Source organism: Silurus meridionalis, chromosome 1 (genome assembly GCF_014805685.1).
Source record: "Silurus meridionalis isolate SWU-2019-XX chromosome 1, ASM1480568v1, whole genome shotgun sequence".
NCBI classification, from domain to species: domain Eukaryota; kingdom Metazoa; phylum Chordata; class Actinopteri; order Siluriformes; family Siluridae; genus Silurus; species Silurus meridionalis.
In genome coordinates, this window is record NC_060884.1 from 35,828,493 (window position 1) to 35,845,992 (window position 17,500).

General features: G+C 45.9%; 1 protein-coding gene across 2 annotated transcripts in view; it reads left to right on the forward strand.

Annotated features, from left to right (window-relative positions):
* Nucleotides 1-17,500, forward strand: part of LOC124387436 (inositol 1,4,5-trisphosphate receptor type 1-like) — a 21,871-nt gene that overhangs the window by 1,609 nt on the left and 2,762 nt on the right. For both annotated transcript variants that reach the window (XR_006926164.1, XM_046851801.1), the window contains exons 4-11: nt 42-164; nt 291-466; nt 1,579-1,743; nt 1,856-2,045; nt 2,283-2,372; nt 16,856-16,968; nt 17,079-17,244; nt 17,384-17,500. The exon at nt 17,384-17,500 is cut by the window's right edge and continues 44 nt beyond it. Coding sequence is in view for 1 of the 2 variants with exons in the window: in XM_046851801.1 (XP_046707757.1) it covers nt 42-164; nt 291-466; nt 1,579-1,743; nt 1,856-2,045; nt 2,283-2,372; nt 16,856-16,968; nt 17,079-17,244; nt 17,384-17,500 (1,140 nt within the window). In the remaining variant the exon portion in view is untranslated. The remainder of the gene's footprint in view (nt 1-41; nt 165-290; nt 467-1,578; nt 1,744-1,855; nt 2,046-2,282; nt 2,373-16,855; nt 16,969-17,078; nt 17,245-17,383) is intronic.

Here is a 17,500-nt window from a genome sequence, read left to right on the forward strand (position 1 = left end):
GTGTGTGTGTGTGTGTGTGTGTGTGTGTGTGTGTGTTTTAGCTCAGCCCGTGTTGTATTGGTGCAGTAGGAACATGTCGTTCTGGAGTAACGTGTCATTTAACCTGGCCGTGCTGATTAACGTGTTGGTGGCGTTTTTCTACCCATTGGAAAGCGTGAGCGATAGTGAGTACTGTAGCACACCTTCTTCATCATCATGATTATCATCATCATTAACATTATCATCATCTTCATCATCATTATCATTAACATATTCATCATCATCATCGTCATATTCATCATGTGTTCCAGGTCACTTGGAGCCCTCAGTGTCTCTGTTATTGTGGGGGTGTGTGTTGGGTTCATTGGTCTTTGTTTTACTGTGGCCCAGTCCGAATGCAGTGAGGGTTCTCGTTATCTCCTCTGTCCTGCGCCTTGGCTTCTCATTAGGTCTCCATCACATGCTTTCCCTACTGGGAGCCTTTAACGTATGTACACACACACAGACACAAACACAACTCCAGCACCTCACTGCACTTTCCACACCTGACCGCAGTGTCACTAACATCCATGCTGGGACAAAATGCAGCAGATTGGGATGCAAACTTTCTGATCTCTGTGTGTAAAATAATTCCCAGGCTGACACACATTCTAGCACTCTGTAACACAATAACACACTCTGTAACACAATATAACACTCTAACAAAATAACACACAATGTAACACACTCTGACAATCTGTAACACAATAACACACATTTAACACAACAACACACTCAGTATCACACTCTAACACAGTTACACATACTATAACACACTATAACACAATAACACACACTCTGTAAGACCATAACACACTCTAACACTATGTAACACTAAAACACTGTAACACACTGCCACTCTGTAACACACACTGTAACACACTCTGACACTCTGTAACAACTAAACTCACTGTAACACTAACACACTGACACTCTGTAACACACACTGTAACACACTCTGACACTCTGTAACAACTAAACTCACTGTAACACTAACACTAACACACTGACACTCTGTAACACACACTGTAACACACTGACACTCTGTAACAACTAAACTCACTGTAACACTGTAACACTAACACACTGACACTCTGTAACACACACTGTAACACACTGACACTCTGTAACAACTAAACTCACTGTAACACTAACACAGTGACACTCTGTAAAACACACTGTAACACACTGACACTCTGTAACAACTAAACTCACTGTAACACTGTAACACTAACACACTGACACTCTGTAACACACTGTAACACACTGACACTCTGTAACAACTAAACTCACTGTAACACTAACACTAACACAGTGACACTCTGTAAAACACACTGTAACACACTGACACTCTGTAACAACTAAACTCACTGTAACACTAACACACTGACACTCTGTAACACACACTGTAACACACTGACACTCTGTAACAACTAAACTCACTGTAACACTGTAACACTAACACACTGAAACTCTGTAACACACTATATAATACACACTAATAATGTGTGTTGTGTATATAAAGTGTTTTGTGTAGATAAAGTGTATTGTGTATTGCAGGTGTGTAATAAGATTGTGTTCCTGTTGAGCTTTGTGGGAAACAGAGGGACGTTTACTCGTGGTTACAGAGCAATGGTGATGGACAGAGAGTTCCTCTTTCACCTGCTTTATCTTCTTATCTGTACACTGGGTCTTTTTGGACACGTCTTCTTCTACAGCTTACTGGTGACCTTCTAACCTCAAACATTTTAACTAAATATTTAACCCTGAAACATTAAAATGCAGATGTGTGTGTGTGTGTGTAAAATGTGTGTGTGTTTGTGTGTGTGTGTTGTAGTTGTTTGACCTGGTGAACAGAGAGGAAACGTTGCTGAACGTGATTAAAAGTGTGACGAGAAATGGTCGCTCCATCGTCCTCACTGCTGTCCTGGGTCTCATCCTGGTTTATCTCTTCTCCATTGTGGGCTACATCTTCTTCAAAGACGACTTTATACTGGAGGTGGACCGTATCACTAACACTTCTCTGGGTACACACACACACACACACACACACACACACACACACACACACACACACAGTGTGTAAAGTGACTTAAGTAATGGTATGAAGGTTGTTTAGGGAGCAAAGTTTAGATAAAGTCACTAACAATTTTATTCCAAATGACTAAGTTGAGATACACACCTCATACTGCACAATGAAAATTCTGAAGGATTTATCCTGTGTGTGTGTGTGTGTGTGTGTGTGTGTGTGTGTGTGTGTGTAGAGGAGGAGGTGAATCAGGTGAACACTTTCCTGCCCGAGGGTTCATGTGTGTTAGAGAATGGGATGTGTGTATCGATGGATTCAGAAGAAGGTAAAACGCATTACAGGTCATTTAGTAATTAAAAATTTAAAAAGTCACAATTAACCAGGAGTAAAATTGGAATGTAGAAGTTTACTGTCTATAAATTTGTTGCTTATAAGTTCCTCCCTAATGAGTGATTCAGTTGTGACTGAAAAAAACACTTCCTGAGACTTCATAAGGAAGGAACCTAGAGAGGAACCAGACTCTAAAGAGAACCTCATCCTCAACACTGAAAGTCCATCATCACAGTTCCATCAGTGTTGATGTTATAAAGTGTTCATTGATGACGCTTACATGCAGAACTGTTCATGCAAACTGTGGTCCTGAGCACATTGTAGTGTTAATTACAGTCCAAATCCATCTGCAAAGTTCTTCAGTTGCTTAGTCACTTCATGGATCTTTAGACTGGTAAAAACTCACAACATGGTGTAGTGAGAGCAGCAGCCTGTTACAGCAGATCCTCAGTTCCTACTTTTCTTTTTTCTTTTCCTCAATTTTGAGCTCAGTTTTTTTACTTAGAACTTTAACTTTTAAGTTTTTTTAACACAGTTTTTACACACTCAGTATGATTACAACACAAGTTTTACACTTTTCTATAGTCCTTCCACTGCTTTGTGTACGGTCCTTGTGTAATATCACATCCAGTGATTATGTAAAAGGATGGACGAACAGAGAACAGAACAGAAGGAATACTGAGAGTGCAGCTTCATGTGCTTTACGGATACGTGGTTGCATACGGACCTCCTGGATCATAGCGCCTCCATACCTGGCTCAGTGATAAGAAAAAGGGTGGTAAGACTGCTGTGTATGTGAATGAGAGATGAGTGTAATCCCAGACATGTTACCGTGAAGGAATGTCTTTGCTCTCCAGATATTGAACGTTTAGCTGTGAGTATTATGCCCCAAGTTCTTTAAAAGTGTGTTTGTCCCTGATGAACCTGGTGGCGACTGTGGTGAAGGAAAAACTTCCTGCTTACATTCTGCCGACAGCTGACCTGACAGTAGTGTGTGACGTCATACACGCCACTGTTGCTAGGTTACAGTGTGAACACGCCTAGGCATTTGTGACCATAACTGGTAACTTTATTCGTCAATCTGGACTCTACATTACCAACTTTCTACCGGTTTGTTGACTGTCCCACATGAGAAAACAGTGAGCCAGTGAGACCCTGCAGGACTGCTTTGTGCATACGGATTGAAATGTGCTGTGAACCACATGGGGAAGAGAACAAAATCGCATACTGTATTACTGACTATATTAACTGCTGCCATGACACCATTATCCCTCCCTCGGTATGCTGTCATCCCAACAACAAGTCTTGGATCACCAGCAATTTGAAAGAACTGTTAAACAAAAAGAATAGAGCTTTTAGGTCTGCTGACAGGAATGAGCCGAAAAGGATACAGCAAAAGCTGAGGGAGTGCAAGGACTCGTATCAATAAAAGCTGAAGAGTAAACTTCCGCAAAACATCAATTGAGATGTGTGGAAGGGAATGAAGCAGTTTACCGGCTTCAACATAAAGACCATCAGCAGGAGGAGCTTGATCAGGGCCAAAAAGCTGAACTTGCATTTTAACAGAATCAGCACAGGACCTCCGCCTGGGCCGTTCAACACAGGGCCAGTCTTCACACACCCACATCACCATCATCAGTAACTCCTGAGCGCCACTGCTTACAACCCCCCAGCACAATCCTCCTCTGAAACCAGCACACCTGTTATGCGAGGTACGGAGGCGGAAGCCGGAGTAACGGCAAACATAAACTTTATTCAGCAAAGGCAGAGCCAACACAAAATACCCGTGCAGAATCGGGATAATCCGGCAAAAGGCAGTTCAAAAGAATACATCCACGGTGCGTGAAGAAGGAAGCGCGGCACGGGGTGAAGCGACGGGGAAGCGTCTCTAGTCCGAGGTGCGCTGGGAAAGCCAAACGCGGCAGTGGAAAGTACGCGGAGTCCGGGAGGAGAGAGTATGCAGCGGCGGCAGCGGAAGCAGCGGAAGCGCGAACACACACATGAACCTACAATAACGGACCCCGAGTGTGGGTGAGTGAGTGGTTTATATGGAGGCAGGGAGAGAGTTCATAATGCGCTTCAGCTGTGTGATTTGCGCTGCACGCTTGGGAGCGCAGCGGCAAAGGCAGCCTCTGAAGGAGGCGTGGCAGGTGGATTCCTGACACCACCCCCAAAGGCGGCACCGACGCCCACGCAGCCACCAGCCCGGTGGGCCCGGGCACTCGGAGGAGGGCCCCTCCAGTCCTCCAGGGTCGAAGGGGACCCGGCCGGAGCCGTCACTGAGCCAGGAACAGCAAGGAAGGGCCCCAGGCGGCGACCACACCCGCGGAGAGCCGGACGGAACACAGCCCCATGCGGAGGCCAGGGACGGGGTGAAGTCCATGGCGCAAGCCAGAGGTGGAGAGACATCCACCACGGAGACCTGGAGCAGAGCGACACCCCAGCGAAGGCTGCAGGCGGCGCGACGAACCCCTGGAGACCCGAGCGGAACGACGCCCTCAGCGGAGACAGGAGGCGGAGAGACGACCCCTGTGGAGACCCGGAGCGGAACGACGCCCTCAGCGGGGACAGGAGGCGGAGAGACGATTCCCCTGGCGACCTGGAGCGGAGCGACGCCCTCAGCGGAGACAGGAGGCGGCTGTAGGTCCTCGGCGGAGACCTGGAGCTGTGAGACGGCCACAGCGGAGACCCGGAAGGGGGTGACGCCCACGGCGGGGACCTGGAGCAGAGCGACGCCCTCAGCAGAGACAGGAGGCGGAGAGATGACCCCACGGAGACCAGGAGCGGAGCTACGCCTCTGCGAGACCGACGGCGGAGAGGCCCCATCCACGGAGCTCTGGAGCAGGCTGACACCCTCGGTGGAGACTGGAGGCGGAGGGATACCAACAGCGGAGACCGGAGGTGGAGAGACAACCTCGGTGACTACTGGAAGCAGGGCATAGCTCTCGATGGGGCTTACCAGCTGGAAGGCCTTCTGGACGGAGCCCGGAGATGGAGCGACGTCCCTGACCGAGTACAGCGGTTGAGTCGTGACCTCGTCAGGATTCGTCGGTGCGACGTCAACCTCCCTGGAGCTCAGGAGTGACCTGTCTTCGTCCAGGGAGCCTGGAGACAGGATGTCACCGTGAGAGGGTCCCGAGGCGAGCCGTCACCTTGTGAGAGGCTGTGGGCGAGCCGCCGCCGGATGAAGCCAGGAGCAGCGGTTCGACATCCCTTTCGCAGTCCCGGAACTGAGGTGAGAGCTCTGGGAATCCCTTGGGAAGAGAGACGGTCTGTGACGTAGTTTCGCCTACTGAGTGCTCGTGGGGCGAGCCGTCACTTCTTGGGGGACTGTGGGGCGAGCTGTCGCCTTCGGATGTAGTCCGGGGCAGCGGCTCGACGTCCCTTTCGCAGTCTTGGAGTGGAGTTGAGAGCTCTGGGGAACAAGAGATGGCCTCGCCCTCAGGGAGACTGTGGGGCGAACCGTCGCCGGTGGAGCCGGGGCAGCAGCGACTTCCCTTCGCAGTCCAGGGACTGAGATGTGAGCTCTGGGGATCTCTTGGTGGAAGCGGAGCTCTGAGATATGGCATCGCCGTCTGGGAGACTGGGGGGCGAGCCGTAGCCTTTGGTGACGCCCGGGGGCGACGGGTCGACGTCCCTTTCGCAGCCTCTGAGACGAGTTGTGTGCTCCGGGACCCCTTTGGTTGAAGAGGTGCATGGGCTTGGAACCGAGCTCTCCTTGGGACTTGGGAGCACAGAGGAGCTTACGTCAGGAACCGGGAGCGGAGCCGCGTTCTCGTCCGGGACCTGGAGCAAAGAGGAGCTCTCCTGGAAGCCTAGGTGCGGGAAGGGAGCCGCCTGGAAGCCTAGGAGCGGAGAGGAGCTCGCCAGGAGGCCCTGGGACGAAGCTGAGCTCTCGGGGACTCTCTGGAGCGGGACCGAGCCCTCGGGGACTCTCTGGAGCGGGACCGAGCCCTCGGGGACTCTCTGGAGCGGGACCGAGCTCTCGGGGACTCTCTGGGACAGAGAGGAGCTCACGGGGTCGCTCAGGGACAGAGAGGAGCTCACGGGGTCGCTCAGGGACAGAGAGGAGCTCACGGGGTCGCTCAGGGACAGAGAGGAGCTCACGGGGTCGCTCAGGGACAGAGAGGAGCTCTCTTCGGAGACCTGGAGCGGAACGGAGCTCTCTTGAGACCTGGGCGGAACGGAGCTCTTCGGAGACCTGGGCGGAACGGAGCTCTCTTCGAGACCTGGGCGGAACGGAGCTCTCTTGGCGACCTGGAGAGGAACGGAGCTCTCTTCGAGACCTGGGCGGAGCTGGGCTCTCTTGGCGACCTGGAGCGGAGCTGGGCTCTCTTCGGCGACCTGGGCGGAGCTGGGCTCTCTCGGAGACCTGGGCGGAGCTGGGCTCTCTCGGAGACCTGGAGCGGAGCTGGGCTCTCTGGAGGTCTTGGGACGGAGCCGAGCATTCATGGAGGTCCTGGGCGGAACGGAGCTCTCCTCGGGACACAGGAACGGAGCTGGACCCACCGGAAGGTTCTGGAGCAGAACGGAGAGCTCCTGGAGGTCCTGGAATGAAACAGAGCCAGCCTGGATCTCCTGGAGCACGGCGGAGATCCCTTGGAGGACCTTCGGCGGAGCAGAGCTGACCTGGAGGGCCTGAAGCAGCGTGGTAACCTCCTGGAAGCTCTGATGAGGAACGGCGTTCTCAGCAGCGGGGGAGAGAAGATGAAGATCAGCTGTGGTTATCCCGAGTTCCCTGGTGAGAAGCTGGAGGAACTGGGTGCAGGAGCTGAACTCGCCCGCCATCGTGCTCCACAGCTCTCTGCCAAGGAGAGAGATTCCTCGGGTAGAAGAGACATGTGGAGGGCGATTTTCGCCTCTTCGGTGGGATAACCGGCTGGGTTTAACTCCACATATCGATCCACGCTCCTTAAAAAATCCCCCCATTCGGCTCTGTTGCCGGAGAAGCGAACCGGGAGTCCTGTGACGTCATGAAGGGGGCGTGGCGCTGCCGAGCGTGCCCGAGAAGCGGCTGCGAGCTTCCGGGTTTTCCCGGGGGCGGAGCCTGGCTGCCGCTTGACCGCGGCTGAACGAACCCGACCTCCGAGACACGGCTCGCGCCGGGACCACGGCGTTAACCCGATCATGTCCTTTTCCTTTTTTTTTTTCTTTTTTTCCGATATTCCTATTTCAGGGGTCCGTTATTCTGTTATGCGAGGTACGGAGGCGGAAGCCGGAGTAACGGCAAACATAAACTTTATTCAGCAAAGGCAGAAGTTCTCTGATGGCTCTGCAGTGTGGGGTGTATTAGGAGTCGGAGTACAGAGCACTTCTGGACAGCTTTGTGGAGCAGTGAATCAGGAACCATCTTCTCCTGAACATCATGAAAACCAAGGAGATGATAGTTGACTTTAAAAAGGGTAAAACTATGTATAAACCCGTTACCATCATGGGTGAGGAGGTTGTGGTTGTGGACAACTACAAGTACCTGGGTGTTGACTTAAACAGCAGATTGGACTGGAGGACCAACATTGATGCTGTGTATAAGAAGAGGTTGAAGAGACTTTATTTCCTGAGGAAACTCAGCAGGATGCTGGAAATCTTTTATCAGACTGTTGTGGTAAGTGTTCTTTATAATGCTGTGGTCTACTGGGGGAGCAGCATCAGTGCCAGGAATGCAGGCAAGATCAATATCCAAACCATCCACAAGCCTGAATACAGGATCAGAAACAAACTGGACAGATTGGAGACGGTGAGGGAGGACAGGTCACTGAACAAACTCCTGTCAATCATGAAATCTCCATCACACCCACTACATGATCCCATACAGAGGCAGCAGAGTTCATTCTCCAACAGACTGATTCAGATTCACTGTCACAAAGAACGACTCAGCAAATCGTTCCTACTGCATGCCATTGCACTGTACAAAGACTCACCTCTCTGTAACACATTTTCATTCTTTTTTCTTTTCTTTCTTTTTTAATTGCCAGTTTTCTCTCTGTTTTTTTTACGTGACATTATCTGCATTGTATTTATTTAAGTTACAATTATTTAATTAAAAGATTCTATTTAATTTAAAAAATTTTTTTTTTCCACCTGCTGGTGGTGTAATGCAATAATTTCCCTCACAGGATTCATAATATATATCGAAGTCTAAGTCTAAGGCTGTTCATGTGGGACAATCTCCAGCTGTACAGAGTGTCTCTAACTAAAGACATCTCCATCCAGAGGTGTGGGGGTCAAAGGGAGAGAGAGAAACTTTTGACTTTTACAATCCTTTATTTAACATTAGTCATGTTTAATGCCAGACAGTTTTCGTTTTGATTTGTCAAGTTCAAGTCAAGTTTATTTCTATTGCGCTTTTTACAACAGACATTGTCTCAAGGCAGCTTTACAGATTTTTAAGAGTTAAGGTAAATGGTGTGCATTCATCCCTGATGAGCAGCCATGGTGACAAATTTGTCAATTAAATAAATAGATAAATAAGTTAATTAAAAAATATATCATAAATAAACATAAATAAAATCAGGTAATGACAGTTAAAGTTTGGGGGAGGGGCGTGTGATCATGAAGTTTAATTCTGGTGCAAAATATAACTCTTCTTCTCTCAAAGAACACAGAGTTTTTTTACAACACCACACAGCCTCAAACATCTTCACGTCCCCCACACTCTTCTGATTCTGATTGCATCACAGTCAGCATTTTGTTTCACTTTGTTTTTTCTGCTCAGGTATGTGGCCATTTTCACTGCCCAAAAATAAAACCATTATCAGTTGGCACATAAACCTGTTTCTCCTGACATACTTAAAACCAAGAATAAAACACTGAAAAGTAAAATTCACATTCAAAGAACTTAAAATAAGTTTTAAAAGCACAAACAGTGACTGTAACCTGGAGCAGTGAGTCAAAGTGTGAAAAACGTTCACAGAGATGATGCAGTGTAAAATCCTCCACTGGAGCTTGGCAGTGTTTTTGGTTAACAGTGGTTTGTACAGTGTCTCCTCTCTGGTTTAATATCATCATTAAAACCAAGAACATTTCTCCACTGGGGTCCACCGTCCCACTCAGTTTATTCTTATTTAAACCCTTAACACAGGCCCTGTAGAGCAGCTTCCCCGTCACTGTCCAAGTTCATCTCCCCTTCACCCCTGCACTCCAGAAGGGGACCGCCACACCCGTCGAGGTCAGGAGCGATGTCCAGCTGGGGAAAGGATTTCTTCTCTGCAGGACCACTATTGCTAATTTTGTAGTCCTTCAGCTGAACACGCTCCTCTGCTGTTAGCGTAGACCTCCAGCAATGTAGGAGCTGAATGGCGATGTGCAAGCCCAGAGGCCTATACGTGCTGCAAGGTCTTCTTCTCGTGACAGGTCTGCCCCTGCGATGTTCACCAGCTCCTGGAGTGTGACAATCTTTGAGGAGATCAAAACTCTGGCTTTTTTTTCTGTTTTTTGTTTTTTGTTTCCCCTTTTGAATCAGAGGAGACCGAAAGCAACTTGCTTGATAACTTTCTTCTGCTCAACTCAGATAAGACGGAAGTACTTTTACTAGAGCCACATGCAGCTAGAAGCAAACTTTCCGATTACGTAGCATCTCTGGATGGTGTTTCTGTTCAGCATGTACGGCTGTCAAAGACCTTGGTGTGATTATTGACTCGAGTCTTTCCTTTGAGTCTCACATGAATAATATCACCAGGATCTCCTTCTTTCACCTTAGAAATATTGCTAAAATATTGCTAGAAATATGAGTCCTTACAGGATGCAGAAAAACTAGTAGATGCTTTTGTTACTTTTAGATGAGACTACTGTAACGCTTTACTGTCTGGGTGTTGGAGTAAGTGCAGAAATAAACTTCAGTTAGTTCAGAATGCAGCAGCAAGAGTCCTCACTAGATCTAGGAAATACGATCACATCACCCCTGTTTTAATCATCTACACTGCTCCCAATTCCATCTCACACTGATTATAAAATACTACTACTGACGTATAAAGCACTTAACGCTCTCACACCGCAGTATCTGAGTAAACTTCTGTACCAGTATGATCCTCCACGCCTACTTAGATCAAAAGGTGCAGGCTATTTGTTGGTTCCTCAAATAATGAAGACTCCAGCAGGGGGCAGATCTTTCTCTTATAAACCCCACAGTTATGGAACAGCCTTCCAACCAGTGTTCGGGACTCAGACACAGTCTCAGTGTTCAAGTCGAGGTTGAAAACGTATTTATTTAGTCAAGCCTTTTATCAGTAGATTTTTTTCTTAGGTAAATGTTTAGATCTGGAGGGATCATGGATATGGAGTGTTTGGTGAACTGGGATATTTGGATGCTGTCGTCTCCTCACTCTCACACGTTCACTCAGGTTTGTTGATGGTGGTGTGGTGGGTCGTCTCTTATCCCAGAAATCCCTCGTGTCTGTGTTTCCTTCTGCTTTTCCCTTTTAGTTATGCTGCCATAGCGAGTCTTGCCGGAGTACAAACTGCACAGTGACATTAACTTTCATACAACAATAAGAAGACTTAATAATCCATATTCTTCTCTTCCTGTCACCCTCTTCTCTCTCTCTCTCTCTCTCTCTCTCTCTCTCTCTCTCTCACTCGAGTTAAACTTGCTCCTGAGGCTCCAGTGACCACTGTTCCTGTCCCTCTCCCCTCCGTTGATCTTCCCACTTCGTCCAGGTCTGCCTCTGGATAGTGTTCTCTTTGACTGTAGGCCACTCTGTGCAGCTTGGGACGGTTTCTCATCAACACCTTGGGTGGTTTATGAAATTCCGGAGTAAGAACGGGTGCTTTGAGGATGGATTGGACTGTAGTTAATGTCAACAGTCTCCTACACTGACTCAGGACTACAGTTCGCTTCTGATCATCAACACTGTACCCCGTAACATTGTATATGTGCTTCAAATGGACATTCAGTGCAACCCAGATGAGGATGGGTTCCCTCTTGAGCCTGGTTCCTCTCAAGGTTTCTTCCTAATGCCATCTCGGGGAGTTTTTCCTTGCCACAGTTGCTCATCAGGGACAAACTTACTTACAAAGAACATATTTTAATCACCACATCATCTGTGTAAAGCTGCTCTGAGACAATGTTCATTGTTAAAAGCGCAATACAAATAAAAATGAATTGAATTGGACTGGCTGCTGTTCTCCACACCAGGTTTCTGGGACCGATTAAGAGTCTTAGTATGCTCTAAGAAACCTTGAGAGGAACCAGACTCAAAAGGGAAACCTAATCCTCATTTGGGTGACATCAAGAGTGTGATTATAGTCTTTAAACACTACAGAACACTGGAGAGTGAGAACTAACATGAGCACTGGAGTGTGTGATTATGAGTGATGATCTTTCTACAGTCTTATACAGTCTTTTGAGATAATGGAACCAGGATCTACTGAGCAACTGATAAAATAGCTCAACATCTGAGATCATCACAGATTCAACACCAGCTTCTCCATGCCAAAACCTTTAAACACTCAGAGGTCCAGTGTCCAAACTCCACATGAAGTGGGATCCAAATGGCACTGGTACGTCTCTAGATAGTTCTGGATGTTTGTGGGCATCTACTTCTTTAAAGGTCCACAATCTTCATGAGGTGGGACGTGACTGGAGCTGGGGCAACCTCAGGATGTGGAGAGAAAGAGAAGCAGTGGAGCTGCTGTTCATGATATTAGCAGCACAAGTTGATAATGTGCATGTGATCAGATGTTCTGGAGCACAAGGTTATGATATGTGATGTGTGTTATGTGTAGGCTTTGCTAAAAAGATACGTCTTTAATCTACACTTAAACTGGGAGAGAACACTGTCAGGAAGACTATTCCAAAGTTTAGGAGCTAAATGTGAGAATGTTCTACAACCTTTAGTGGACTTTGCTATTCTAGGAACTACTAGGAGTCCAGAGTTTTGAAATCTCAGGGAGTGTGATTTTGTAGGTAAGTAGCAGTAGTTTGTATTGGATTTGAATCTTAACAGGAAGCCAGTGTAGGGAGAATATGGGGTTATATGGTGATATTTTCTCGACCTTGTGAGAACTCTGACTGCTGCATTCTGAACTAACTGAAGCTTGTTTATTAATGATTCCATTCAAATTAATTAATTTTTATTTGTATTGCGCTTTTAACAATGAACATTGTCCCAGAGCAGCTTTACACAGATAATGTGGTGATTAAAAGTGAAGATGTTCTTTATAAATAAGTTTGTCCCTGATGAGCAAGCCGGTGGCGACTGTGGCAAGGAAAAACTCCCCAAGATGGCATAAGGAAGAAACCTTGAGAGGAACCAGATTCAAGAGGGAACCTCATCCTCATCTGGGTTGCACTGAATGTCCATTTGTAGCAGATATACAATGTTGCGGGGTTCAGTGATGATGATCAGAAGCGAACTGTATTCCTGAGTCAGTGTAGGAGACTGTTGACATTAACTACTGTCCAATCCATCCTCAGAGCGCCCGTTCTTACTCCGGAATTTCATGGAACCACCCAAGGCGTTGATGAGAAACCATCCCAAGCTGCACAGAGTGGCCTACAGTCGACGAGAACACTATCCAGAGGCAGGCCTGGACGAAGTGGGAAGATCCACGGAGGGGAGTGGGGCAGGAACAGTGGTCACTGGAGCCTCAGGAGCATGTTTAACTCGACCGAGAGAGAGAGAGAGAAGAGGGTGACAGGAAGAGAAGGATATGGATTATTAAGTGTCTTTATTGTTGTATGAAAGTTAATGTCACTGTGCAGTTTGTACTCCGGCAAGACTCGCTATGGCAGCATAACTAAAAGGGAGAAGCAGAAGGTAATACAGACATGATGGATCTCTGGGATAAGAGACGACCCACCACACCACCATCAACAAACCTGAGTGAACGGGTGAATGTGAGGGGACGACAACATCCAAATATCCCAGTTCACCAAACACTCCATATCCATGATCCCTCCAGATCTGAGCCTTTACCTAAGAAAAAAATCTACTGATCAAAGGCTTGACTAAATAAATGTGTTTTTAACCTCGACTTGAACACTGAGACTGTGTCTGAGTCCCGAACACTGATTGGAAGGTTGTTCCATAACTGTGGGGTTTATAAGAGAAACATCTGCCCCCTGCTGGAGTCTTCATTATTTGAAGAACTAAACTTAAGGAGTTTTCCATTATTTTGCAGAAAACACACTGATCAAAATTAGAGAACAACAATGACTGTAGCATGGAAAAAGATTACAACAAAATGTTCTGAAGGTTACAACACTCAGCAATTAGTAGGAAGTGTCCAGGCCTCTGCTCTGAATGACTTCAGCACATCTGCGGCCACAGGACAGCATTAGTCTCTCACACTGCTCTGGTGTGATTTTGGTCCACTCTTCTTCCAGTCTCCTCCACAGTTTGGTGACTGTAGTGGGTTTCTTGCCCATAACTTTGTCACCAAGAATTTTCCAGAGGTTTTCTATTGGGTTGATATCAGGACTCTGGGCAGGCCTTGTCATTATTTCAATGTTTTCAGTTTCAAGGAACTGCTTTACCCGTTTTGCTGTGTGACATGGAGCGTTGTCCTGCATGAACACTGTGGGCTGATTGGGTGATAAACGCAGGGAAGGAACCACATGTTGTTGAAGAAGGTTCTGTTAAACATTTGCATTCACTCTGCCATGTCGCTGTATAAGAGGCCAAACTCCTGCTGCAGAAAACATGCCCCAAACCATTACACTTCCTCCTCCACTTTTCACTGAGTTCTTTACACACTTTGGGTTCAGTCTTTCTCCAGTTTGTCACCGAACATAATGTTTCCCATCAGACCCAGATAAATTAAACTTGCTTTCATCACTGAAGTGAACTTTGGACCAGTTCTCCTCTGTCCACACAACATGCTCCTCAGCAAAGCTTAGTCTAGCCTTTTGATTCTTTCTGCTAATGAGAGGTTTGGTCACTGCAGAGTGGGCTTTCAGTCCAAATGCTCTTAAACGTCGAGACACTGTATGACAAGACAGATCCTTACCCTGTTCAGCACTGAACTGGTGAGCAATTCCAGCTGCAGTGTGGAAACAATTGCCCATTGAGATCCTCCGCAGTATCCTGTACTCTTGTATTTGTCTTCCGTTGACGACCAGCCTTCTTGGCGGACTTGATTGATTTGTGATGTTGTAAATATTTAATATTGCAATCACAGATTTGGAACGACCAACTTGTCTTGCTATGGCTGATAGGGTCATCCTTTGGCCTTCATCTGGACAACCTGCTGCCGGAGGCTTTCAGTCCCTTTAGAACGGCCCACCATCTTGCATAGTCAGTGAAACTGGAAGTTAGGCTGCCAGTTAAATAGGGGTTGACAGATAATGAAGGAAATTAGCACCAGGTGCAGATTAACACCAATAACTGGGAGGTATCTGAAAGTGTTCTCTTATTTTGATCAGTGTGTTTTCTGGAAAATAATGTTTTTATTGGAAAATGCCTTAGTTATTTTGTGGAAAAGGTGTTCTGGTAGCATGGTATAGACAGGACAAAAACTCCTTCAACTGTTGAGCAGTGAAGATCACATTATTTCAGAATTGTTCAATTGTTTATAAATTGTTCTCTAATTTTGATCGCCAGTGTATAAAGAGAAAAGCAGAGGGCCTAAGACAGATCCTTGAGGAACACCAAACTTTACCTCAGAGAGTTTGGAGAACCTGAGCCAAGAGAGAGCTGTTCCCTTTATTCCAACAACGTTCTCAAGTCTAGCAATTAGTATAGTGTGATCAATGGTGTGAAAAGCTTCACTGAGGTCGAGCAAAACAAGTAAAGAGACAAAACCCTGATCAGAGGCCAATAACAATCATTTACCACCTTAACTAGCGCCGTCTCTGTGCTATGATGAGGCCGAAATCCTGACTGATACATTTCATAAATGTTATTTATAAGTAGATGTGAGCAGAACTGCTGTGCTACAACCTTTTCTAGAATCTTGGAGATAAAGGGGAGGTTTGATATTTGACTGTAGTTGGACAGCTGACAGGGTGAAGGTCAGGTTTCTTAATAAGGGGGTTGATACTGCAGATTGAAGGATTTTGGTACATAACTAGTGCTAATGGAAGAGTTTATTATTTTTAAAACAGGTTCAATTCCCTCTGGAATGATCTGTTTGAGGAAACTTGTAGGCGAGGGATCGAGAATGCAGGTTGATGATTTTGATGAGGAAATTAATGAAATTAAGTCACTCATGAATAGGAGTGAAGCTTTGTAATTGATTGTCTGTTATAATGACACTGCTGTCTACAGGATTACTTGCATTATAGTTTGGATTTATTTTAATCCTCTGGATTTCTTGCCTGATGTTTTCAACTTTATTATTAAAAAGTTGATGAAATCATTACTACCTATTGATGGTGTGCATGTTAGTGCAGTGCTTTTATTTCCTGTTCATTTTGCTGCAGTACAGAATAAAAATCTAGGATTCTGCTTGTTATTTTCTATAAGGGAGGAGAAATATGCTGATCAGCAGCACTAAGAGATTTTCTAGAACTCAGGAGGCTCTCCTTCCATGCTATTTGAAATACTGTTCATTTTGTTTGATGCCATTTACGTTCAAATTTTCAAGTGGTCTGTTTCAAGGTGTGTGTATGATCATTATACCACTGTGCTAATTTTTCTCCCTGATCATTTTGGTATTAAGGGGAGCTACATCATCTAGAGTGTAACGTAATGTTGATTCTAGGTGTTCAGTGGCCCAGTTGAGCTCTGCGGAGTCAGACGGAGATCTAATTATTATTGATAAAACTCTCTGCTGTAGCTGACGTGAAAGTACGCTTAACACGGTAACGTGGTGAAGTAGAAATGCAGTGACTGAGGCCGATTTTAAAAGAGATGAGATAATGGTCTGAAATAGCTTCAGACTGTGGAATTATGACTAAATTTTTTATTTTTAATCCAAATGTTAACAACAAATCGAGAGTGTGTCTCCACTACGAGTGGGTCCTATAACATTCTGATTAATTCTACTGAATCTAGAATGGACACAACTGCTGCTCTTAAGGAGTCTTCCTGATTATCAAAATGAATATTAAAGTCACCAACAATTAATGCTTTGTGTAAAGAAGTAGCTAAATTAATGATGAAATCTGCAAATTCTATTAGAAAATCAGAGTCGGGCCCCTGGGGGTCTATAAATAATAATTAGTGGAATTAACTGACTGGACCTGCTTTCGGACACTGAATATTTTATGTTGGTGTAAAGAACTTCAAATGTTTTACGTGTGTTCAGGTTTTTGTGTGACGTTTAGATTATTATTATAAATAGCTGTGACTCCACCTCCTCTGCCATTTAGACAGGGTTGGTGTATGTAACTATACCCAGGAGGACTCGCTTCATTTAATGCTACATATTCATACGTGTTAATATTCAAAACTCAGAGCTTTTAGTTCCCTTGAACATTTTAAGCTGAATTTCCAGCTTTTACTTCATTGTTACATTAAACACCTGATTATCTGTTTTGAATATTTGCACAACATTGCAGCTCTGTGTGTGTGTGTGTGTGTGTGTGTGTGTGTGTAGAAGAAGTTGAGAGAGCGTGTGATTCTTTGTGGATGTGTATGATCACTGTTCTGAGTCACGGCCTGAGGAGTGGAGGAGGAGTTGGAGACGTCCTGCGCAAACCTTCTAAAGAGGTATCTCTCTCACACACACACACACACACACACACACACACACACACACACACACACACACACAAACCGCATATCCACTGCTGATGATGGTGATGATGTGTGTGTTTCAGGAGCCTCTGTTTGCTGCGAGAGTGATTTATGACCTGTTGTTCTTCTTCCTCGTTATCATCATCGTGTTGAATTTGATCTTTGGTGTCATCATCGACACATTTGCTGACCTCAGGAGTGAAAAACAAAGAAAAGAAGAAGTGCTAAAGACCACCTGTTTTATATGTGGTGAGACCATACACATATATAACTCACACGCACACTTGCTCTCACACACACACACATTCACACACTACAGATTTTTTATTCTGTATCTTTATTACTACATGTGTATTTTATATTTCTCTGTGTGTGTGTGTGTGTGTAGGGTTGGAAAGAGATAAGTTTGACAACAAGACGGTGACATTTGAGGAGCACATTAAAGAGGAACACAACCTCTGGCACTACCTTTACTTCATCGTGCTGGTGCGAGTGAAAGACTCGA